Consider the following 27170-nt stretch of genomic DNA (forward strand, 5'->3'; position numbering starts at 1 on the left):
AACTGTTGAAGTATTTTAAATAATTACAGTAATTTACTTGTAAAACAAAAATGACTTTCTTTTGCCATGAATGAGTCACCTGTTGTTGCACCATACATCCTCATTTGCTTCAAGAGCTAAAAAAGGGCTTCCCTGGTGGCGCAGTGGTTGAGAATCCGCCTGCCAATTCAGGGGTCGCGGGTTCGTGCCCCCGTCCGGGAGGATCCCACATGCCGCAGAGCGGCTGGGCCCGTGAGCCATGGCCGCTGAGCCTGCGCGTCCGGAGCCTGTGCTCCGCAACAGGAGAGGCCACGGCAGTGGCCACGGCAGTGAGAGGCCCGCGTACCGCAAAAAAAAAGAGCTAAAAAAAAATTATTTGAACCTGACCGTAAACTGGTGAATCAACTTAATTTTTTATTCTTTCTACCCACACTTATTAATACTTTTAATGCTTATCTAAATCACTTAAAAGGCATGGGAAACCATACCTTTTTGCATTGATATACTTAATTAACTTCTTTGAATTGTAAGGGAGATTTTAAAGATAATTTAGCCACTTGGTCTATTTTAAAATGTTAAGATTTAAATATTTTTGGTTCAGTCATATTTGGGTCAATACCTGTTGAAAGGCCAGTACTTCAAATTTGTTCTTGTAGTTTGCCGAATAAAACGTTGGCTATAAAAGTTGCCTCTCAACAGATCAACATATGGTTTAGCAATGGAGGGTTCTGCTAGATCCATGAGCTAGTTATGAATAATAGTCATACAATGTTTAGTACAATAGTAGGCACATAAAATGAGTTGGTGAATTAGTGTCCTCACTTTGCAGAGGCAGCAGTTAAGATCCAGAGACCTTGGGAATTCCCTGGCGGTCCAGTGGTTAGGGCTTGATGCTTTCACTGTCTTGGGCCCGGGTTCAATCCATGGTTGGGGAACTAAGATCCCACAAGCCACCCAGTGTGGCCAAAAAAAGAGAAGGTCCGGAGACCTTGGCTTGCTGGGGCAGTTAGTAGCAGAGACAGATTTGACCCCATGTCTCTATCTTAATCTGATGTCCACAACGCTTGATGAAAGTTACCTTTCTTCATCTCTCATCTCTTTCTTCATTATTGTTTAAAATTTTTCCTTTTAGAAAAGCTTCAACTTTTATGTTTGAGTTCACATTTATTGAAAAGATATTGAAGATTATCATGTAATATAAAATATTTAAATGTTCATGTTTTCTTTTTAACTCAGAGTAGACTTTCAGTTCTTCAGTTTTGTCTTTTTTTCCTTAAGACCTTAGAAGAAGTCCAGAATTTTTTCTTAAATAATACATTTCTTGAGGATCTTAACAACAACAAAAAAGTAGTCTCTGGGAGCAAACAGACTGTTGTTTCTTAAAGAAACAGTCTTTAACAATCAAAGATTAATTAGGTTTCTTGTTCTTTTCAGTATTTAGTTGCTTGGAGTAGATTATAGGCAATGTGAAACTTGTAAGAGTTCTGAGGAGTGAATTCTCATTTTCTCAGAATAGCTAATCAAGACATTTCTTCTCATTCACTAAACTGCTATCCAACGTAAACTGCTTCTTATCTGAACCATTGACCATAAGATAAATGACACTATTTCCCATTTCTAATTTTCTTAGCTGCTCTGTCTCTCCCCAGGCAGGAGATCACTTCATTTATTAAAGATTTATTTTGAAACATAGGTTACCACTCTCTTCTCAGTTACATGGTGTGAGAGACAGATGATTTAAATGATGCTTAGAAATTGTATCTAAAGTAATTGCTTTTGGGTTTATACAGCAGCTGTTTAAAATGTGCCTATTGAATCTTTGAATACATTTTTACTTTTTGTAGAAAACATTTAGGTTCGATGTTATTTTGTCAAATTATTTTTTAAATATATATTTAAGGAATAATTGTAGTAATTGTTTTAAAGGAGGGGAGTCCAAATTTAAATATGAATTATGCATGTGCCATATTTGAACCTGTAAAATTTGCAATAAGTTTTTTTAACACTCTGGATTTGAGCAGTAAATAATATTAACTTCCAATCAGTGGTTTTATAGGTTCCATGGAATAGAATCTTTAAAAAACAGAAACTTGAAATTAAGAAAGGAATGAACTATTTATGAGTTCAAGAACCTAAATTCTAGCTCTATCTCTGCTAGCTCTGGAATCCAGAGGTTTATGTGAGTGTGGAAGTGCCACACTTAAGGACAAATCACTTAACCCCCCTAGGCCTTAATGTTCTTGTCATGGAAATAAGAAGTTAGTAATAGATCATCTCCAGTCTATCTTTCATCTCTGAAATTCTGTAACTGTGAAACGCTCAGCTGGTGGTGTTTGGAAATAAGAGCCTTGCAGGGGGATGGAGGAGAGAAGACATCTCATTTTAAATATAAAAGGCCTAATAGTTGATAACTTTGCCAAAACACCGTATAATATAATTTTTTCAGTTTTTATATCAAACAGTAGAGAAATATATAGAGTAAAAAACTGAGTGTCTCTTTATTACCCCCTTCCATCCTGCTCAGCCCTTTTCCCCTTCAGTGTGACCCTTGCATGTCCCCCTTTCCATTCCTAAGACCAGGATCCCTGCAGAACTTCTCCCCAGTTAGCATTTTCCTGGTTGAAGCCTCTTGTCTTACTTTTTTAAAACGTTTGTGTTGGGCTTCCCTGGTGGCGCAGTGGTTGAGAGTCCACCTGCCGATGCAGGGGACACGGGTTCGTGCCCCGGTCTGGGAAGATCCCACATGCCGCAGAGCGGCTAGGCCCATGAGCCATGGCCGCTGAGCCAGCACGTCCGGAGACTGTGCTCCGCAACGAGAGGCCACGACAGTGAGAGGCCCACATCACGCAAAAAAAAAAAAAAAAAAAAAAGTTTGTGTTGTAAAGAAATTTTAATTGACTTTTCACAAAGTGAACACACCCATTTAACCACCACCCAGACTGATAAATAGAAGCCCCTTTCAAGCTGCTTTTCTCAAAATCTTTGAGAAAATTCTGCGTATATGTTGCATTGATATCATTGTTTCAACTGAGGTGTTTTATTTGCAGATTTATGATAATATTCTTTAATTTCAGTTGGAAAACTGATGATTTATTAATCCTTAATTTTTAAAGTCACTTTTGCTACATCTTGAGCTGGTTATTTTAAATGCTAGTGCTGTATAGTCCCTTTATATTTCAACATTAGTTGACACCACAAACATTTCCAGCGTTAACTACTATGTGAGGGTTACTGGCTGTAACCAGAGATAAGGCAGGTCTTCAAGGAGCTTCAGGGTGCGTATCAGGAAAACCGAGGATTACAGACAAGACAACTTGCAACTACAATAACAGATTTACTTTTTTTCAGGCTAGAGATAGCCTTCTATTATTTCCTCTTATGAATAATTTAGGAGATGGAAAAGATGACATTAACTCTGGCAATCAAAGTCAGTTCCATTCTAGATGTGTAGAAAACTGGCAAACAGTTGAAATCTCAGTGACTTAATTGTCATTATCCCTATGCAGTTTTTTTTCTTTATTCAAAAAGGACATTGAGACTTGCTGTTAACCAAACCTATTTACTTCTTATGTAGAAATTTTCTGTTAGAAATGGCTGGTGATTGGAAATTTTGTGTTCTCTTTCTTTATGTTTGAAAAGATTAAGCTTTTTCCTTCTTTGGTTTCAGTCTATTTAATATCCTCTTTTGCTCCTTCTTTTCCAGAAACATTAATTATATACTTTCTGTGTTATAGGCAGAGTACTAGGTACTAGAATTATAGAAAATTTCCTTTAGTTTTTCCTTTGATGTGAGAGGCAAGTAATGGCTGCTCACAGCACATGTGATGTGTTTTCTGATGAGGTAAGAACCAGGTGCTGTGGAAAAAGTGTAAGACAGACATCTAACTCAGATTTGGGGCTTGGAGTCTTCCCATAGAAGGTATTGCTGAGTTCGGGTCAGGAAGAATACATAGGAGTAATACGAAGTAGTCTTCTCTACCATCTTTAGCCTTAGCCTTAAAGTTCTACACAGTCATGGGTTTGATTTATTTTTTATTTTTTATTTTTTTCCAAAGCTATGCCTTAATGTATTTTATTTGCTAATAGTAAGTGAAGCAGATTATTTTTTTCAAAATATAAGGGTAATCATTTTATTTAAGGGGAAGTTTTTCAGTTGAAAAGTCTTAGAAGATTTGGTGGGATATGTACATTCCTGTATTGAACTTCTGCTTATACTTGGTCATATAATGTTTATATTTAAAGAATGAATATATATATATATATATATATTCACACCCACACATATATACTATGTTACAGACATATGCATGTACAATATAATAAATACACACATACGCATATCTCCTATGGAATTGCTCTCTGCTCCAGAAGTTTATACCCTGTATATTTCAGGGCAAGGTATTGATGTCCTCTCTAGATCTTAGATTTTGGCACTTCCACACTCACATAAACCCCTACCTTTGGGGGGGCATTCATTTCATCTAGATGCCCTACTCTATAACCTTCTTCATTTGCAGACCACTGGGACCTTTTTTACTCAGTGGAACCCGCGGTCTAGATTTAGTCTTCCTTTCTACCTTAGCTGCTGCCTGGGTTACTTCTTGAGATTCATCCACGACCTTGGCCTTGCACGTCATTGATCTTCTCATTCTGAATGATTACCTCTTCTTTTCTTTAGCACTCAGGTTCATGGCCCGCGTTCTGTTCCTTGTCTCCCAGAACTGATTTACTTCTGAAGTTATCAATTCAGGCTGACCACTGAACATACTACTTCCTATATTTCCACGTTTTTCAATCAACTGCTTTCAACCTATCTTCAGCAGAATTTCCAATCCATATAATTTTTTTTTTATCCATATCTTCCTAAATGTCTTTTCTTCCCTCTTCATCATGTTATCAGTCTTAAACCTTTCTCTTGTCAGTGTTGTCGAATTCCTCCTGTCTTTTTATCGAACCTGCCTGACAGAATCTCAACTCTTTATTTTTCTACAATGAGGGCTACTGGAGAAAATCACAGAGGCAGTAACAAGGCTGTAAGTTTATTGTTACCGACTTCGAACGGGCCCACACAATTGTGCTGTAATTCTATTTTTTCTAGTTCTCTCATTTTTCACAGCAGTTATTTTAGGCATTCACCACTCTCCTCACATCTCCATCTTTCCACTTTCCTTCTCCCTCTCAGCAAGTGACTTGGTATTTCATTGCACAGAGAAAATGGAAATCCTCAGATGAGAACTCCCACAGTTTCTTGCCATAAGCATATTTACATCTGCACTTGTTCGGTTTTGTTTGTTTGTTCTTACTGTTTATAGTGGGAAGAGCCTTTCAAGGAGTGGAAAGTCATATGCCTTTAGAAACCAAGTGATAGTAGAAAATAGGTGAAGCAGTAGGGTAAGGAGTATTCTGTGACTTGTAGGGCATTGATAAGAGCTACCTGAGGACATCCAAATTCAAGTTTTTAACACTGTATCAGCTGGAGAAAAGCCTGCCATGATATGAGCATGGCTGCTGGTCTAAGACAAGTCTTCACAGTGAAGATGGAGCCCACATCCTGAGCCTTCTTAGGGGCTTTACTGCTCTGCCCCCCGACCATGCCCATTTTCTCCAGCATCAGTACCTCTTTTGCTGTTCTTTCCCATCGATATTTTAACATGTCCAAGCTTGTTCCATCTTTTGAAACCTTCATTTATCTCTATTTTCTTCTCTAGCTATTTCACTTTCTCCACTCTTAAACTAAAGAGAGAATTGCCTACAGTTCGGGTGTTTGACAAATTTAGATTGGAGTCCTTACCACACTGTTCATGAGCTCTGAGACTTTTATCCTCTCCAAGCCTAGTTTCCTCAACTGTAAAAATGAGGATAATACTTTGCTCCATCATAAAGTTAAGTATTAAGCAAGAGAATGCATGTATCATAACACGAAAAAGGACATATTGTATATTCAGATATATTTGCTTTAGCCCCTGGCAGTCTACTTTCTGTCCCCATCCCTGAAGAGTTAATGGATTTGTTTATGGGTCTCTTCTCAGTAGTAATTAGTACCCCTGACAGTCTTGTCTCCTCAAAGTAGCTCTTCTACGGTTGTCCCTGCCACACACCCCTGGTTCACCCTCTGTTTCTGTGAATACTCCCTCGGGTTCCTAGGGCTCTTTGTCCTTTCCTCACCCTTTAAATGTTTATATTCCTCAGGAGTCTGTCCCAGTCTTTGTGCAATTATTAAGGTCGAGCTATCAATTTGGCTATAATCTCCCTAGGAGCCAAAGCAAAGGAAAAGCATTGTGATGATATTAATTTATAGTTCATGATCATTTACTATGTGCTAAGCATTTTTATAAGCACTTTTCATGTATTACTTGATATAATCTTCACAACAACTCTACAGGGTAGATGACGTAGATGAGGACAATCGAGTGCTGGGATGTAAACCTGCTCGAAGTGTTACTGCAGGTAATTCAGTTCTGGACAGTTGAATTCTGGAGCTTTCCATCCTAACTATAACACTATACACTCTCCCAAAACAGTTACATGATTAGTAGTGTTTAGAAGGGTAAAAGCATTCTTCAGGGGAACTAAAGCATCTTCTGGGACTTAGGTCAGAAATGACGTGTGTGATGATTCTTTGGGGAGATGATAGAGTATCCTCAGCTATGATCCTCTAATAAATACCACATAGTAGCATTTCATTCTCATGGAGAACATCAGTGCAGAAGAACATAGTATGTACCAAAGCAAAGCACAGCCAGTATAGTTTTTCCATTATTACATTTTTCAAACAGCCCTTTGATAGAAATGTGGGAGCTAACATTTCAAAGTCATGTCTAATAGTTTAAAGGGGACAAAAACAGTCTTACTTATCTTTGTATCTACAGTGTCTAGTCCAGGACCTGTCACTTAGAAATAGTTCGGTCAGTATTTGTGGACTGAATCTGACCACACTGAGCTCATCAGCTCCTTAAAAAAGAATGACTTGGGACAGGATGTATTTCCCGTGACAGGTTCTGGGGGTGGAGTTGATGACTGCTTGCAAGATCTGATGAGCTCAAAGTGGGAGAAGAAGTGGGAACTCCGTCTCTGTGTCCTGCTTCTCCTCCCCATTCCCATATTCCTGCATTTCTTCATTGATTTATTGAAAAGTATTTCATTCTTACTCTATACCAAGTCCTGTGTAAAGTGATGGAGATCCAATGGTGAGCAAGACAAAGTCCATGCCCTTGAGATGTTTACACTCTGATGTAAAAAAACGAATTTGATGATACACTAAGATCAATACTCTAAAGGAGTATTGACAGTATTCAGCTATTCAGGCAGTGCGAACAGATTAGAGCAGGGGTTCCCAACCTACGGGCCACGGACCGCTACCAGGCCACGGACCGCTACCGGGCCACGGCTTGTTAGGAACTGGGCCGCACAGCTGGAGGTGAGCAGCACGTGAGCAGGTGAGCAGGCGAAGTTTCATCTGCCACTCGCCATCGCTCCCCATCACTCGCTTTACTGCCTGAACCAACTGCCCCCCATCCCCCACCCCCGCAGCCCCAATCCATGGAAGAATTGTCTTCCACGAAACTGGTCCCTGCTGCCAAAAAGGTTGGGGACCACTGGGTTAGAGGAAGTGTAGTGTGTTCAGAGAACCTCAGATCTTTGTTAGGGTTGGAGGTGAAGTATGATTATGAGAAATGGCGAAAAACGAGGCTTGTAGTAAGCAGGGCCAGGTGTGCTTTTAAGGTTTTCACTTCTACCCCTCTTCCACATCTCTGCAGTCCCTTTCTACCAGTCTGATGAGTACAAGGAAGATCAATGTAGAAATAGGTTCCAAGTGCCACAAAACTCCTTTTTTTCTGAATACCACAACTGAAAATGCGTGGTTAATCTCTTCAGTAACTATTTTTCATTGTGAATGTTTGATGTTCATGTGGCTCTTTGTCTCTCGTTGTAAACTCCTCAAGAGCAGGGTCAGTGTTTTATTCATTTCTGTGTCCTTAGCATCTGATAGTAACTCAGTAAATGTTGAAAACATCCTTAACATTAGTAGTCATTTTATGTATTATTCTATTAACCAAAGCATAGTTGACCTATTTTTTCTTTAAAAAACAGAGCTCAAGTTTTAAACAAATGAATTTACAGACTTCTCAGTGAGTTTAAGATTACCTGTCTTTGAGTAGGGAAACATTACTAAATAAAAAAATTGAGGATTTTTTAAAATTACAAAGATATGCACAGCTTAACAGAAGAATTCAGTACAGAATTTGGTCAAGTACGTTTGGTTTGAAATGCCTTATTATTGTTTTTATTTATAGACTTATGAGGAAGATCGCAGAAACTACTCTGAGCTTCAAATTAGATGTCAACGTTTGGCCTTAGAATTAGCAGACACAAAACAGTTAATTCAGCAAGGAGACTACCGTCAAGAGAACTATGGTAAAGTCAAGAGGTAAGTAGTTAAGATGGCTACAGTTGTTCTCATTTTTAGCATGCATCAGAGTCACTTGAATTCTTACCATCAATGTCGTTAATTCTACTTTGTATCTTATTTTTTTTCTGTCTCCATGGTTTTGCCTTTTCTAGAATGTCATATAGTTGGAATCATACCATATGGAACCTTTGCAGATTGGCTTCTTTGACTTAGAAATATACACTTAAGGTTCCTCCATGTCTTTTCATGGCTTGATAGCTCATTTGAATAATGAATAGTATTCTTTTGAATAATATTCATTGGATAATAATGTGCTATTGAATAATGAATAATATTCCATTGTCAAGATGTACCATAATTTATCCATTCACCTATTGAAGGACATCTTGGTTGCTTCCAAGTTTTGGCAGTTAGGAATAAGGCTGCTATAAATATTCATGTGCCAGTTTTTTGTATGGACATAAATTTTCAACTCCTCTGGGTAAATACCAAGGAGCATGAGCATACTTGTATTGTAAGAATATGTTGAGTTTTGTGAGATACCACCAAACTGTCTGTTCCAAAGTGTCTGTACCATTTTGCATTTCCACCAGCAATGAATGAGAGTTCCCATTGCTCCACTCCCTTGCCAGTATTTGTTATCAGTGTTCTGGATTTTGGCCATTCTAATAGGTGTGTAGTCATATCTCGTTTTAATTTGCATTTCCCTGATGACATGATACAGAACATCTTTTCATGTACTTATTTGCCATCTGTATATCTTCTTTGGTGAGGTGTCTGTTAAAGTCTTTGGCTCATTTTTTAATTGGGTTGTTTGTTTTCTTACCGTTGAGTTTTAATAGTTTTTTATACATTTTGGATAATAGTCCTTTATCAGATATGTCTTTGGCAAATATTTTCTTCCAGCCTGTGGCTTGTCTTCTTATTCTCTTGACATATACCTTATGTCTTCTTATTCTCTTGACATATACCTTAGTCTTCATTGCGCAGAAACATGCAGTTTTGGCAGTTTGTTGGATTTAGATTGTATTTTTATGTCAGTTGTTTTTATTTTATTTAGAAGCTGCTTTTGTCTTTTAAAATGTGATGCCTTAGAAGATAGGAACCCAGTGAAATCCTATGTGTGTAAATATTTTTGAAATCTTACTTGATTATTTTTATTTTATGGCATCAATTTAAATAGTTTGCAATTTTATCTAAAGTTTTTTCAGCTATTCCTTTTTGACAAAAGGCACACATACTTTCAAAAAATAATACTTTCTGAGGATATGTTTCATATTGTGCTGCTGCTAAGGCAAAGAATTTTCTTTTTGCTGGAATGTACTAATGAACCACCACTTTAGCTGTATGTCCCTAGGAAATTTTAACATTCTAAGCCAAAGTTTTGTCATCTCTCAGATGGTGCTAATACAATAACTGCACTATATAAATTAAGAAGATCAAATAAAGTAATATTTATGAAAGTATATATATGTATGCGTATATATAGAGAGATGATCCTAATTGTTCACTGCTACATCTACCTGCACCTAAAATAATTCTTGAACTAAAGCAGTCACTCAGTGAGTGTTTGTTAATTGAATGGATGCTTTATAAATTGTAAAACACCATAAGTAAATTTGCCAGGATCTGGGGGATATAACATTGGTGCTCCTACTCCCAGCATGACTGACATGCATTATGTATTATTATGTATGCACTGTTATGTCAAAATATAGTGATTGTTGGAGCTTGAAATCCATGACAGCTATACTATTGGGCTTTCAAAGAAAGCTAGATTTCAAAAGAATCATTTCAAAATGAAGTAGGTTGTGATGGTAAGATGATACTTTGAGTTGGTGTTTTGATGTCCTGTCTGCCGCTATAAATCTATAGCAATAATAAGTGAAATATGAAAGGAGAAAACTAAAAGGCATAGTCATCAGAATAATCCAGGGTGGCCATGAATGAAGGGTAAACAAACCAAGATGAGTCCTGAGTTGATAATTCTTGCAGGTGAGTGATGAAAGTGGGGGTGGGGAGGTGTCTCACTTTAGCATCTCTCTTTATGTGTGTTTTATTTTCTATAATGAAAACCTAAGAAATAAAAACATAATAAGCATCATCATGTGCTAGAAATGGAACAGAAAAACAACCAAGCAAGAGTGGCTCAAACTGTGAATCCTTTGGTTCACTCAATAGAAAGAATGGATTTTTAAAAAATGGTCTGGTCACAAACATATAAGATAAACTGGGGGAAAAAAATCACTTTTATGTCCTTGATAAATTCTCACAAAGGTGCAAAAGAAAACAGATATATGGATGTTAGCTGCATCATTATTAGAAAGAATTCAAATGCTTTTCAACAGCAGCATGGAAAATAGATTGTGATTTATTTTTATAATGTAATTCTACGTAACAATTAAAATCATTAAATTAGATCTGAATGTATATATGGATAAGTCAAACACATAATATTAAATTTTAAAAAGCAAAATGCATGTGCCCATCTTTCTTTCTTTCTTTCTTCCCCACCCTCCCACCCCCAAAGCAAGCAGTTCCTAAACTTTCTGGCATAACAGAAAGTTCTCAGGTTTATTTTGTGACTTCGTTGCCTCAGCCCTTTCTTTAAGGAGTCTTGGTTCCTTTTAGTGGAGAATGCTATTCAGAAATTAAGATTTGGGTCCTGGTCATTGCTACATTGAATGTTATTTCTAGGCCCTTTCAGTAGGCAAAGGCGCAATGAAGAGGCAAGTGAAAGGATGGCTTAACATACTATGGATGAGATCATACCGATATTTCTAATTCCAGTTCAACACCACGATAGCTAGTTTGAAGGGGATCCAACTGGCCAAATAGGTACAACTTGAATATCAAGATGAATATTAACGATAATGAGTTACAATCCATTGAACAGAATAAGAGTCCTTGAGTGTGTGCTAGTAAATAAAGAGGATCTTCACAGTAGAATGCCAACCAATAAATACATATGCTTATTGGAATTACTATTTTGTAACCTCATAATACTGTTTGATTTAGAGTTATCATTGGAAGCTAAAGCCACTGGGTAAAAGTATATTAGAGAGCAGAATGTTAAAATATATCCCATAGCAAATTTGGGTGAATATCTCTTCCTTTCAGATGTCACTGAAAGTGTGTAGAATCAATTATCCAGTTATTTTATAGGACTCAGTAAACTGTGAAGCGTTGTAAAAGAAAAAAATTCCCACAGATTACCTATTAATTGCAAAGGGCAAAAAGATACCTTTATAGTTGAGAACTTCGGCAGATACCACCTTAAGCAAATGATCAAAGTTATTGTCACCAATAATGAGATTAAGTGACATCATCTCAATATATCTTTATTTGATGTATTGAGGACACATTATCACTTCTGTAATATTCCTGCCCAAAATGCTTAATCTAAATCTAGTCATAGAAAAACATCAGACAAATGACAGTTGAGCAACATTCTATAAAGTTGGCCTGTGCGCTACAAAAGGTCAATGTCGTGAAAGACAAAGGAAGGGATGGATCACTTTGGTCCCTTTGGACCACCAGGGAAGTCCCGATGATTATATTCTGATTACATAAGAGAATATCTTTAACCTTTGGATTCACACCAAATTATTTAGGGATAAAAGGACCTAATGTCTGCGTATGACAAATAGTTGAGGGGGAAAAAAATGCACATGTAGAATTGTGTGCGTGTGTGTAGACGTGTATACCTGTATATGCGTATGTATTTTTATATATGTAAATTCACATATGTATATTTATTCACATATATGAACAACAGAGGGAGAGAATAAATATGACAAAGTAATATTTAGTAAATATTACAAAGTAAATATGACAAAATATTAACAATTGGTGAGTAAAAGTATGTAAAAAAACATATGATATGGAAATTTATCATTGTATTTAGGGGATGATATTGGAAAAGTGAGAAAATATAGGGAACTTCAGCTTTACTCATAGTGTTCTATCTTTTTAAAAAACAGAACAAAACTTTAATGCAAATATAGACAAATGTAACTGTCGTCAGCTGTGGGTAGCAAGTTCATGAGTATTTTGCTGTATCATGCTTTATAATCTATTTTTTACATTAAAAAATCATAGCAAAAGTCCTTACTTTGTGAGAATAAAAACATTTGTATGTAAAGGCATAAAATACTTAAAGTAATATTACCAAAATATTAATAGTCATCTTTAATTAGTGGGTTTATGGGTGATTGTTATTTTTCAATTTGTGCTTTGCTCAAGTATAATTATAATACTTTGTTAAGCAGAAGAAATCTTAGAAGTCATCTTTCTAAATGAGTTATTGAAAATCTAATGAAAAGAAAAACAGTTCTTAATAGCTCTCTCCATGGAAGCACCAGGGGAGTAAATGAAATCAAGTGCAAAGGAACTGATTCTCACTGCAGAGAACAAGTTAAGAATTAGCAAATCTATTTCTCTGCTCATTTTTTAAGATACCTGTTTGTAGGGTTGGTCCAGTTCTTGGTTTTGCTGTGTTGGGGAAAGAGCTGGTCTGAAAATGGAAATAAGAATCTCTGGGTAATCATAAACAATTTGTGAATGAAATAACCACAAGAATGCCTGCCTGTGTATCATCTATGCAATCTGAGTGATGATTTAAGGCCTTTTTAGCCTAACAACTGAAAGCCTAGAGCCATGTTTTAAATTCTTTAAAAGTTTTGGCTTCAAGATTAGACTGAAGATGATTAATGAAAAGATACCAGAGTGTACCTTAGAAAGTTTTATTATTTACTTTGCTGATTAGTGTAGCTTACATATTTATTTTTTGAAGATAATAAATTCATGTTTATGTATCTGAACAAGGTCTTGAACAGAGTCCCTTCTAAATTTGAAAAGCAGATACTTTATCGTTCATGGAATGACACAGAAGTATCTCTGTTCAGTTTCCTGAAACATAATTGACGCTTTTAAAATGTTCGTTATAAAAAGAGACATAGAATTTACATATGTGTTTGAGTTTTATTTTAGTAAAAATAAATAAATGTATTTGAATTTTATAGTGAGCGTGATGCACTTGAACAGGAAGTAACTGACTTAAGGAGAAAACATGAAACACTTGAAGCCTCTCACATAATTCAAGCTAAAGAAGGAAGTGAATTATCAAAAGAGGTAAGCTTATAGAGTCACTTGTATTTTATTGTACCGTGATTGTGGACACAGCTCAGGGCAGAATTGTGACAGGGACATTTTTCTTCCTTTCTGATGTAATCGCTAGAAAGAAGGGATTTTTTAGTAGCTGTGTTTATATGAAAATTTTCATGGTAAGGATTAGCCCTCTTTATATGTTGAACAAAAGCACAAATGAAAGAAAATAACTCAGTAAGCCTTGAAAAGTAAGATGACATTGCTCTGGACACTGTCTGTCTCTGCGTGTGTGTAGGTAGCCACCTTACAGCATACTGTTACTTTACTGCAAAAAGATAAAGAATATCTCAACCGCCAAAATATGGAGCTTAGTGTTCGCTGTGCCCATGAAGAGGATCGTCTTGAAAGACTTCAAACTCAACTTGAAGAAACCAAAAAGGCTAGAGAAGAGATGTATGAAAAGTACGTAACATCAAGGTAAGATTTACATTATTTTCCATATCAATAGATATAAATTAACACCAGCTTCTTTGAGGGAACTCATGGCTTTGGGGAAGAATAGTGATTTTTTTGTAAGGTCTATAGGATGATATTACAATAATCGTTCATTTTGTTTCCTCATAAGTTACTCATATTCTGATTGATTTTTTTCTTAAGATATTTTGTTTTTTCCAACAACCAAGAGCCTATTTCTTTTAGGTAGCGATATATACACTATGATTATTTTTATTTATTTTTTCTTATGATATAACCTTTTTTTTTTTTTTCGGTACGCAGGCCTCTCACTGTTGTGGCCTCTCCCGTTGCGGAGCACAGGCTTCGGACGCTCAGGCTCCGCGGCCATGGCTCACAGGCCCAGCCGCCCCGCGGCATGTGGGATTTTCCCGGACCGGGGCATGAACCCGTGTCCCCTGAATTGGCAGGCGGACTCTCAACCTCTGCACCACCCGGGAAGCCCGATATAACCTTTTTAATTCCCAGTGACTAAGATCTCTACATAAATGTTTTATGGAAGTATATAAATATCTTTATAGAAGTATATTTTTGAAGAAAATGTAATTGTGTGGCGCCTGACTAAGCTGACCTTTTCTTGACTGTGTGAAACATAAAAGAATAAGGAGAGACAGCATTGAGTACTGGTTTAAGATACAGGCTCTGGAATCAGACTCCTGCATTTCAATCCTGTCTTCTCTCTTCAAGTAGATGAATAAGCTATTCCTTTATACCAATAGCCTTTATAATCCTTGAATTATTTATTCTTAATAACTTTTTTCCCAGCTTGTGGTATTTTTCATCAGTTTGTGCTTCTGCTAATACCCTGTGTAATGCTTTGTGACTTTGCTGAGAGATCACAGTGGCTATGATTGTTGTGCTTAGAAGGAAAGGTTTTGTAAAGAGTACATTCGGGTCATTTTTTTTAAGATTAATTGTCTTCCAATATGCACCACATCAGATCATTGTTTCTAAATGAATGACCTTCCATAATGCATTAGTTTTCAAGTCTTTTGCCATATGCGTTAAATTAGTAAAATATTTTTGAAGATGAATAATTATTCAACATGAATGAACATTTTATATAGTAATTAAGCCTTTAGGGTAATATGTTTAAAAGAAAATCTCAGATGGAACTAGTTTGGAATGGTATTTTTAAGAATTTTAAAGCTTTATATCTAAACTGTGTTTTTCAAGTAACATTGTATGTAGAGCATATTTGACATAAGATATTAAAATATTACATGAAGGGCAAAGACCTATTTCTTTTACAAACAACAAAAAAAAGGATATTCCTTTTGACTCTTTGCAGAGACCATTATAAAACAGAATATGAAAATAAACTACGTGATGAACTGGAACAAATCAGATTGAAAACTAATCAAGAAATTGATCAACTTCGAAGTGCCTCCAGGGAAATGTATGAACGGGAAAACAGGTAAAAAAAAAAACCAAGAAGTTTATGTGATATTTTATTGCTCTTTGTTGGAAGCTTATAGGTTTTTTTTTTCTTTTTAAGTATTTATTTATTTATTTATTTATTTATTTATGGCTGTGTTGGGTCTTCGTTTCTGTGCGGCGGCTTTCTCTAGTTGTGGCAAGCGGAGGCCACTCTTCATCGCGGTGTGTGGGCCTCTCACTATCACGGCCTCTCTTGTTGCGGAACACAGGTTCCAGACGCGCATGCTCAGTAATTGTGGCTTATGGGCCCAGCTGCTCTGCGGCACATGGGATCTTCCGAGACCAGGGCTCGAACCTGTGTCCCCTGCATTGGCAGGGAGATTCTTAACCACTGCACCACCAGGGAAGCCCGAAGCTTATAGTTTTATCAAAGTTAAACTTTAGTTCATGACATAATGTCTTTTTTAATACATTAAAGAAAATTTGTCATAAATCTAAGTATAGTGGAATATTAAAGTTCTAAGGTCTTTGATAACTAGCTTAGAACAGGGTTTATCAGATGTTAGGCCTGTTTATTTTGGTATTCCTATTATCTTTTTATCACCCTGTTAGCTTTTCCTTTTGCCTTTACCTTAGTTCAGATGAAGGACAGAAATGAAAAGGAAATTAGAGAGTACTAAGAGATACCAGTAGTTCTTGCTATAATACGCCAGTGATTTCTCCAGGAAATTTTTAGAAGCTGGAATTATAATATGAAGTATTGCTTATGCCTCATATAGCTGCTGGTCCTAAAGACATGTTAGATAATCTTTAAGAAGGATCAGTTTTATTCATGCAGTTACTTTTAGAACAGCATATATTAGGTTTTTTTAGAGATTGGCAGCATTAAGGGAAAAATAAATGCTACTTATTTCAATAGCAGTTATTTTTATATACCATCATTATGGTTCATATGGCTTTTCAAAATTGATGTTTTAGAGGGAAACATTTTTGAAATGGACTTAATTGTCATACTAGTTTATCAGAACCGACTTGAGTGTATGCTATTATCTTTGCCAACAAGCAAGACTTTGAATCAGACTAAGGTTGATATTAGAGAAGGTTACATTTGAGCTCTACGAACAATAAATTTACTTATTTAGCAAATATTTATTAAGGTCCACCATGTTCTAGATATATGTCAGATGCCATAGATACAGTGGTGACCTCTGCCTTTGCAAAGCTGGTAGTCTAATGGAGAAATAGAGAAACCATGATCAAAAGTATGATGATAATGAAGCAAATGGCAAGATACACAGGGTGAGACCACATAGACTCAAGGTATATCTAACTCAGCCCTGGGAGGAATCAGGGAAGATTACATGGAGGGAGAAGTACCCATGCAACACCTGCATGATGACTAAGAGTAAGACTGTCAGTTATGGGAGGGAAGGGAATTAGGGGAATTAATGCACACCCTGGAGGCAAGACAAAATGAAGTTTTTTGAACAAATAGAATAATTCAGAGTGGTTAGACCATAGACCAAGAGGCAGCGAGTTGTAAGGGATGAAACAGAAGAGGGAAACAGGTCCAAATCATGCATTTGAGCCATTGTCTAAGACCATGAACAATTGAAAGATTTGGGGAATATGCGTGATATGATCTAATTTTATATAAAAAGACCATTCTGTGATGTGGAGGATAGACTGGAAGAGTATGAGGCTATAGACAAAGAGGCCACTTTTAGAGGTTGTTTCCCTTATCAAGACGGGTAGTGAAGATGGAACTGGATTAGTAGTAGTAGAGACGGGGAGAAATGGGCCAGATTGGAAAAGTGCTCAGGAGATGGAACTAACCTAACTAAACAGTCAGGAGGATTCATTGGCTAGATTGGATTGGGGAGTGAGAAGTTACGGATGTCACCAGGTTCTTGATTGGGCAGCTGCGGGGATAGTGATGCAATTTTTAAAGCATTAGAAAAAGACACGGCTTTAATTGGGAAACATGACAAATTTAGTTTAGTTTCATTAAGTCTGTGTGACATATGCAAGTAGAAGTTGATTATATAAGGTCTGAATCTCAGGAGAAAGATCTAGATGTGAGCTAGACCTGTGGCATAGGTGATACTACTATTTTGTTTTACAAATAAGTACTTATAGTCCTGTGGCTCAATTCTGTTATGTATTTTATAATAAAGGCTTTTATTGGCCAACTTAATAACCTTAAAATTTATGGGATTGTTTCTATGGTAACGTGTGATTACTTCCAAACAATTCACATAACCACATAAACCTTGGTATGTAATCATTTTGAGAATGCACTGATTTTTTAGTTTTTGTTGTTGCCGTTGTTGTTTTACTTTTTAAAGACTCCTTTAAAATGCATCCCCTGGTAACATAAATTGATGTAAACTAGCGCCTGTTCTCTAAGATGATTGGTAGAGGTAGGTTGAGAAACAGTCGACAGAACCATTTCTGGAAGCAGGGAAGCTGAAGACAGGTTTCCTTTTCCCCTGTGTTGTTCTGACTCCATAGCCACGTCAAAGTGGATACTACCTAGTCAGGGAATTCCTGGGACTGGGGCTACTGCCCTAGAAACCCCAGTCAGCCACCAGATCCAGAATGACCCCATGGATATTGAAGCTAGGGTGGATGGTTGCCACCAGGTGGTGCCAAACTGCATCCCAGGCCTAAAGACATTTGAATTGCACAGGACTTCTAGCCAGCTGTATGTAGTATAGACTCACCTTTATCATTGTATTAACCTCACAATAATCCAACCCTGTGTTTTGTGTGGCTGAATCTTTTTTAATCCCAGTTTCTTCATTCTGGCAGGATTTAACTATAGTTAGAGCTTACGTTCCACTGGTCTTTCACAAGGTAAAAATAAATTGCAACTTATTTCTTTTTAAATCTTACAACTTAAAATAATTAAGGAACGGATTTTAGTATTCCTTGTTATGAAACATGAGATTCAGAAAACACAAGTGTACACATTTAGATATCTTTGTGTCTGAGCAAATTAATCATGTGCTTTGGACTTACACGTTTAATTGTGTCAGTTTTATTTTAGCAAAGTATGCTGTTACAATATGAATTAAAATGGATAAAGTACTTACACTGGCATATTGGTACTTAGTCTCCTTGCCTCTTGGCCAATAAACATTTTTAGGAGAAAGTTAAATAATAAGATTAGAGAAATATATTTTGCCTTTGGTTTGCTTTCTATACGTTGGGGGATATTAAGAGAGTACCTTTTTAAAGACTTAAATATACGACATGACACCATAAAACTCCTAGAAGAGAACATAGGCATAACATTCTCTGACATAAATCATAGCAATGTTTTCTTAGGTCAGTTTCCCAAGTCAGTAGACATAAAAGCAAAACTAAACAAATGGGACCTAATCAAACTTACAAACTTTTGCACAACAAAGGAAACCATAAACAAAATGAAAAAACAATGTATGGAATGGGAGAAAATATTTGCATGCGATACAAGGCTTCATTTCCAAAATATACACGCAGCGCATACAACTCAATAACAGAAAAGCAAACAACCCAATCAAGAAATTGGCAGAAGACCTAAATAGACATTTCTCCAAAGAAGACATACAGATGGCTAATAGACACATGAAAAGATGCTCAACATTGCTAATTATTAGAGAAATGCAAATCAAAACTTTAGTGAGGTATCACCTCACACCGGTCAGAATGGCCATCATTAAAACGTCTACAAATAACAAGTGACAGAGAGGGTGTGGAGAAAAAGAAACCCTCCTACACTATTGGTGGGAATGTAAATTGGTGTAGCTACTATGGAAAACAGAATGGAGGTTCCTTAAAAAACTAAAAATGGAGTTGCCATACGATCCAGCAATCCCACTCCTGGGCATATATCTGGAGAAAACTCTAATTCAAAAAGATATATGCACCCAAATGTTCGTAGCAACTCTATTTACAATAGCCAAGACATGGAAGCAATCTAAATGCCCATAGACAGATAAATGGATAAAGAAGATGTGGTATATGTATACAGTGAAATACTACTCAGCCATAAAAAAGAATGAAATAATGCCATTTCAACATGGATGACCTAGAGATTATCACACTAAGTGAAGTAAGCCAGAAAGAGAAAGACAGATAACATATGATATCACTTATATGTAGACTCTAAAATATGATACAAATGAACTTATTTACAAAACAGAAGTAGACTCGCAAACATAGAAAACAAACTTATGGTTACCAAAGGGGAAAGGGAGTGGGGGAGGGATAAACTGGGAGTTTGGGATTAGCAGATACAAACTACTGTTACATAAAATAGATAAACAACAAGGTCCTACTGTATATCACAGGGAACTATATTCAATATCCTGTAATAAACCATAGTGGAAAAGAAAAAAAAAGATATGTACTCAAGGGTTGAGATTTAATGAAGTAATTTTACTGCTTTAAGAAAAGAGAGAGAGAGTGCCTTTTATTTTCTCCTCTTAGATGTGGAAAAGAAAGATGGAACTCATGCCGTGCAATCTTGATATCTGCCCCTGCAGTCAGTCATGCCAGTAGTTTGTGAAGTTAAGGGGTTGAGAGGGAATAGGAAGAGAAGAGATAAAGACCTAAGAAAAGGCAGAGATAAGCAAAGAAAGAACTTGGGTATTTGGGTACATCCAAAATACTATAGTTGGGATTATAATGTGTATGTATGCTTTGGCTCAGTCTATGAGTTAGGTTTCTTGTCTTTTTCTGTACTTTATATATAGTTGCTTTAAAATGATATTTTGGAGCTGTGGGAAATAATGAGTGAAACTCACTATGGTGGTGAGATTTATTGTATAAAAAACTTCTTACATAGTAGGACCGTCTTGCACATTTGGAAGAAAAGCATTATTCCCTGAACAGGGAGTATATTATGAAAGAGATTTGGAATGAGACTAAACTTAAATCTTGGCTCTGCCACTTACTAGCTGAGTGAATATGTCACTTAATATCGCTGAAGTTCAATTTTCTCTTTTATAAAATGAGCTCATAATACTCTTTCACAGGGTGATCTGTAAGGTCTAAATGAGATAATATGTGTAAAAAGTACAGTATAAATTATAAATCTGTATGTAAATGGTAGTTATTTAGATACCTTTTGCTTATGAGAAATACTTTAAAAAATTATTTTATCCATTGTGTTGACAATTTAAGTAAAATGAGCATTATATAAAAGAAAACTGGTAACGTTATGGAATTGTTTATCGTCACTGAAAGGCACTATTACAAAATATATAATTATTCTTAAGTATTGATCTCCGTGGCATTTAACCACTTTTGTTGAATGAGACAATATAGACAGAGAGTCTGCATGCCATTTGTTTCAGTCCAAATTTTTGCATAAGATGGCGAACTTATTTGTTCCTGATTAATACTGTGAGATAATGAAATAAGAGGAGATAAATTCAGCTGATTGTTTTCTCAGAAAGTAAAACTACCTTTACCTAAGAAAGGCTCATTATTATAAATAGTCTCATTATTATAAACACAGAAAGAGCTAGCCTCATAGTAATGCTGTAAAAAGGGTAAGGATGAGTTTGTTAGAGATATTCATTATACTCTTTATACTGCACAGAATATGGAGATTCAAATTGCTCTACAGTTATTTGAAAGGGGGAAGGCAGTAGGGAAAAGGGATCAAAAATATGTTTTTAAATGTAACAATTAGTATTGCTTTAGTGATTTTATTTTCCCACCGTATGAAGAAAAGCTATCTTGACCACAGTTTATCATCCTCCAAAAGTACTCAAGAAGAAACTTAATGACGTAAACTTAAAATATGCATAGAATCTCAGAGTGATAGTAAACACTTTTGAATCTTGAATCTAACTTTATTTACAAAGGTTAGTTGAGTATACCTAATGCATTACAATAGGTGAATTGGAACTAGTGTACAGAGGTTCCATTCATGATTTAAGAAATATATGTCCTCATTAGTGCTTAAACAAACTTCTTTCATATCCTACCAGATATCTGTATAATTTTTAAAGTTCTTTTATGAAAAAACTTAAGAATATTCTACTTTATCTTTTCAGCTAGACTATTCTGAAAGTATATGGCTTTACAGATAAAGCCATAACTCAGTATCTTAACTTCTCAAATAATTGTAAATGAAATTTTATTGTTAGCTGTCTTTTATTGTCAACTATATTCTTTATGCCTATAGGTGATTACACATGCGTTCACTTTTTAATTAATAATATTTAAGAATTTCAAGGTGTATAGGGTGTTCCAGGTATGAAGCAAGGACAGTTCGGGTTATGCAAAAACTTTGATTTTCCTTCATTGTATCATTCATAGGGTGGTGAGGGAGGCTGGTAAAGGGAAGGGTCAGATTTTAAAATGTCCTGTTGTCAGTTTATGTGGGGAGGTTTTACAGTAAAAGGGTGGCATGATATATTCATTTTTGTAACCATGGTTGCAGTGTGAGGTGGATTATGGTTGAAAAGGACATGGGGGCAGAAAGATTGGTTGGGAGACAGTTGCAAAGTTTAAGTGAAGATGAGAAATGGAAGAAGAGCTGAATTTAAAGATTATTTAGGTAGTAGAATTGACAAGACCTGGTTATTGACAGGAAGTGGACCAGAATAACTCCATCTCTTCTGCTTTCCTGGTCTCAGAGAGATGGATTGTTAGGCACGGCCATTAACTCAAGGTTGTACACAAGATTGAGAAAGGAAGATAACACTTAATTCCTGATGTTTTACAGATATGGCAGCTCTGATCAAGCCCCAAAGTACTTCTCTAAGATCACATGGTTTATTTGTTTGTCTATTATTCATTAAGAAATTTTAAATTTTATTATTACTTATTTTATTATTATTTATGAGGTAACATTGATTTATAACATTAAATAAGTTTCATGTGTACAGCATTGTATTTCTACTTCTGTATACCCTACAACATGCTCATCACCAAAATTTTATTTTTCACCTGTAATCATACAGTTAATCACCTTTACCCATTTTGCCTTCCCCTTCCCCTTCCCACCACCACTCCATTCTCTGTATCTACGTGTTGTTTGGTTTGTTCATTATTTTGTTTTTATTTATTTATCAGTTTTTCGTATTCCACATATGAGTTAGATCTTACGATATTTGTCTTCCTCCATCTGACATATTTCACTTAGCGTAATACCCTCAAGGTCCATCCATGTTGTCACACATGGCAGATTTCATCTTTCTTTATTGCTGAGTAGTATTCCATTGTGTGTGTGTGTGTGTGTGCGTGTGAGATATATATATATATATATATATATATATATATATGCCACACCTTCTTTATCCATTCATCTGTTGATAGGCTTAGATTGTTTCCATATCTTGGCTATTGTAAATAATGCCACAGTGAACATAGGGGTGTGGATATCTTTTCAGATTAGTGTTTTCTTGTTCTTGGACTATATACCCAAAAGTGGGGTAGCTGGATCATATGGTAGTTCTATTCTTAATTTTTTGAGGAATCTCCGTACTGTGTTATAGTGGCTGCACCAATTTACATTCCCACCAGTAGTGTATAAGGGTTCCCTTTTCTCTAGATCCTCTTCAACACATGTTATTTCTTGCCTTTTTGTTAATAGCCATTCTGTCAGGTGAAGGTGATAGCTCACTGTGGTTTTGATTTGCATTTCCTTATTAATTGGTGGTTTTGAACATCTTTTCATGTGCCTGTTGGGCATCTGTTTGTCTTCCTTAAAAAATGTCTGTTAATCTCTGCCCATTTTTTAATCAGGTCGCTTTTGTTGTTGAGCTGTATGGGTTCTTTATGTATTTTGGATATAAACCCCTTATTGCATATATCATTTACAGACATCTTCTCTCATTCATTAGGGTCATTGTTGAGTTATTAATGGTTTCCTTTGCTGTGCAGAAGCTTTTCAATTTGATGTAATTCATTTGTTTCTTTTTGCCTTTGTTTCCCTTGCCTGAGAAGACATATCTAGAAAAATATTGTTAAAATTGATGTCAAAGAGCATACTGGCTATGTTTTTTTCTAAGAGTTTTATGGTTTCAGGTCTTACATTCAAGTCTTTAACCCATTTTGAGTAAATTTTGTGTATGGTGTGGGATAGTTGTCTAGTTTCATGTATTTGCATGTGGCTGTCCAGTTTTCCCAACACGATTTATTGGAGAGACTATCCTTTCTCCACTGTATGTTCTTTGCTCCTTTGTCGTAAATTAATTGTCCATATGTGTGGGTTTATTTCTGGGCTCTCTATTCTGTTCCATTGATCTATGTATCTGTTTCTCTGCCAGTACCATGCTGTTTTGATTACTGTTGCTTTGTACTATAGTTTGAAACCAGGGAGTGTGATGCCTGCAGCTTTGTTCCTTTTTCTCACAATTGCTTTGGTTATTCAGGGCATTTTGTGGTTCCATGTAAATTTTAGAAAGTTTTGTTCTATTTCTTGAGATTTTGATAGAGATTACATTGAACCTGTAGATTGCTTTAGATAATAAGGACATTTTGACAATGTTAATTCTTTCAATCCATGAGCACGGAACATTTCTCCATTTATTTGTGTCTTTTTCAATTTCTTTCAACAGTAAGATCACATAGTTTATAACTAGAAAATTTTCTCTACTGTGCCCCAGATACAACTCCCCTCACTTCTCAGGTAAGGCCCTGAGGCAAGAAGGGACCTTAAGGTGATGAAGCTTCTCCAGCAGTTTTCTCTGTTTTCCCCATGGTACTCTTAGAAATATTATAATTTTCTTTATATACAATAAAAAATCTTGGGAAACATTGCCCTAATTATCATTCTCTAAGTGAATACCTTCATATTTTTAATTTAGATTTTCATATTTTAAAAATTTTGTATTGAAGTGTAGTTGATTCACAATATTATATTAGTTTCAGGTGTGTAGCATAGTGATTCAGTATTTTTATGGATTATACTCCATTTAAAGTTATTACAAAATCATGACTATAATTCCCTGTGCTGTACAATATGTCCTTATGGCTTATTTATTTTACATATAGTAGTTTGTGTCTTTTAATCCCATACTCCTATCTCACCCCTCCCCTAGATTTTCATATTTAGATAACATACTAACAATAGCTACTATTTATTGAGTATTCATAAATAGATGTATCACATACGTTATAGAGAGAATTAAATGGGACAGTTTATGAGGTTGTAGGTATTAGTATCCCCATTTTACAAATGTGGAAGCTGAGACCCTGAGAGGCTGTGATTTGTCTATGATCATAGACTTTTTAACTGGTGAAACTAGGTAGCTCTGACTCTGCAGTGTAATGCAGACTCCCATCTTACTGGGCAAGGCTATGAAAATTGACAAAAGATTTCTTATTGAAACTCTAATTTTGGACTTCCCTGGTGGCGCAGTGGTTAGAATCCACCTGCCAATGCAGGGGACACGGGTTTGAGCCCTGGTCCGGGAAGATCCCACGTGCTGCGGAGCAACTAAGCCCGTGTGCCACAACGACTGAGCCTGTGCTCTAGAGCCCGCGAGCCACAACTACTGAGCCTCTGTGCCACAACTACTGAAACCCGCATGCCTAGAGCCCATGCTCTGCAACAAGAGAAGCCACCGCAGTGAGAAGCCTGCGCACTGCAACAAAGAGTAGCCCCCACTCACCACAACTAGAGAAAGCCCGCATGCAGCAACGAAGACCCAACACAGCCAAAAATAAATGAATAAGATAAATAAATTTATTTTTTTAAAAAAAGAAAGAAACTCTAATTTTAGTGGTAATGTTTTTAGAAAAGAAACTCGGTCTTTTAAGAGAGTTTGCAAACCCTGCTTCGCACTTGAGGGCTGAGTGCGGATTATTAGAACTTTATAAAAGCAGTAAAAGCATTCGTAATTTTGAAAATTAGGGAAGAGGCCTTTATTTTTCTATAAAATGGTATAATTTTTTGACAAGGTCTGCCTCTCAGACACTACTCTGCACTTATAACTAGAGCCCATCCCCTCTTGCTGTATAAGGACACACTCCAGAAATTCTCCTCTATGTCTCCTATATTGACAGTTTTCCCCTCTCTGCCATGTATAAACATATTATTTCTCCTCTTTTTAAAAAGCGTCTTTTATCTCCACTTCCCCCTCCAGCCACTGCCCCGTTTCTTTGCTCCCCTTTGTGACCAGATTCCTGCAGAGTTTATATACTCATTCCTTACCCTCATTTTTTAAAATTCCACTACCAAACTTTGCCCCCATACCAGTCCAAAAAAGCTGTTCTTATCACAGCCCCCAGAGACCATGTTCCCAAAAAGTCTAGTGGTCAGGTTCTCTTCTTACCTTGCTTGACCACAGCGATATTGAATATAGTTGATCACTCCCTACTCCTGGAAACACACTCTCTTTAATGGCTTCCAGGATCCCACACTTTGACTGTTCCCCTTCCTCACTGGCATCTTTACTGGTCTTTCCTGTCTCCTTGACGTCTTTTGCAGCTGCCTCCGTGACATTTCCACTTGGTTATCTAATAAACGTCTTAAATTTAACATGTCCACATGCAAACTTCTGTCCCTCCAAGCTTGCTCTGCCTCAGTCTGACCCAGTGCGATTAAGGACAACTCTAGTCTTCTTGCTCAGGCCAAAAACCTTGAGGTCATCTTCAACATCTTTTTCATATTCCATGTGTTATTCATTAGCAGATCCTTTTGATTGTGTCTTCAGAATTTATTGATCTTTTATCATCAATAAATACTACCTTGGTCCAAGTTATCATTATCTCTTGATTGATCTTGTATCATCAGTAAATACTACCTTGGTCTAAGTTATCATTATCTCTTGCTCTGATTACAAGAGCCACTTAAGTGGTCCCCCAGCTTCCTCCCGTGTTCCTGTTAAACAGTAGGTCAAATTGGATCACTCCTCTGCTCAGATAAAAAGGCACTCCATCTCACTCTGTCAAAGTTTAAGTGATTAAAATGGCCTGTGATGCTACCTCATCTGTGCCCAGCATTCCCACCCTCATTTTACTACTCTGTTCTACTCACTCACTCAATCACACTGCCTCCTGTTCCTTTAACAGTGGCGTGTTTCCCACCTCAGGTCCTTTGTATTTACAGTTCCCACAGCTTAACCACCACTTCTGGATACCCTACAGCCCTGTCTCCTCTCTTTCTCCACATCTTCAGATGTCATCTGCTCTCTCCCATCTTTCTTGACCACCCTGTTTAAAATTGTGAAGGCCCCCCCACTCCTCCCACACCTACTAGCCCACACCCGTTAGCCCCTTCTCTGCTTCACTTTTCTCCAGAGCACTTAGGACCTACGGACATGCATTTGGTTTCTTTCCTACTAGAATGCAATCTCCACGTGAGTACGGATTTTCCTCTGTTGTTCACGGTTGGATTCCCAGGTACCACTGTCTGGTCTGTTGTAAGTGCTCAATAAATATTTGTTGAATGGAAGAATGAATTGCTCCTACTTTTGAGAAATCAGACTGTTGCTTTAGATGAAATGAAAAGCTGCACAAAATTTATAATGAGATGGATTTGATCAGAACCAAGCATGGTGACTGACATTTGTAGTACCTCAATTAACCATCCACCAGAGTCACCTAGTTTCATTTCAATATATTACATTTTATTCCATCAGCTACTTGTTAAACCTCAACACATTAATGGATTTCAAAGTGTTTTGCATTTTGGTGCTTACCTTCTTTTTATAATTAAAAAAATCATTTGTCTACTTTTGGCTGAAGTTTTCATATCTATAAAATGAAAACAAAAAATGTGCTTGAGCACCAACTAAAGTAAAAGGATAGGAAAATGTAGCTTCTTCAT

At 36.5% G+C, this 27170-nt stretch overlaps 1 protein-coding gene across 4 annotated transcripts in view; it reads left to right on the top strand.

Moving 5' to 3' along the window:
• Nucleotides 1-27170, top strand: part of PIBF1 (progesterone immunomodulatory binding factor 1) — a 216533-nt gene that overhangs the window by 36311 nt on the left and 153052 nt on the right. For all 4 annotated transcript variants that reach the window (XR_009536788.1, XM_060129209.1, XM_060129210.1 and 1 more), the window contains exons 6-9: nt 8274-8407; nt 13414-13522; nt 13794-13975; nt 15303-15428. Coding sequence is in view for 3 of the 4 variants with exons in the window: in XM_060129209.1 (XP_059985192.1) it covers nt 8274-8407; nt 13414-13522; nt 13794-13975; nt 15303-15428 (551 nt within the window). In the remaining variant the exon portion in view is untranslated. The remainder of the gene's footprint in view (nt 1-8273; nt 8408-13413; nt 13523-13793; nt 13976-15302; nt 15429-27170) is intronic.

The sequence above is a fragment of the Lagenorhynchus albirostris genome, chromosome 18 (genome assembly GCF_949774975.1).
Source record: "Lagenorhynchus albirostris chromosome 18, mLagAlb1.1, whole genome shotgun sequence".
Classification (NCBI taxonomy): Eukaryota; Metazoa; Chordata; class Mammalia; order Artiodactyla; family Delphinidae; genus Lagenorhynchus; species Lagenorhynchus albirostris.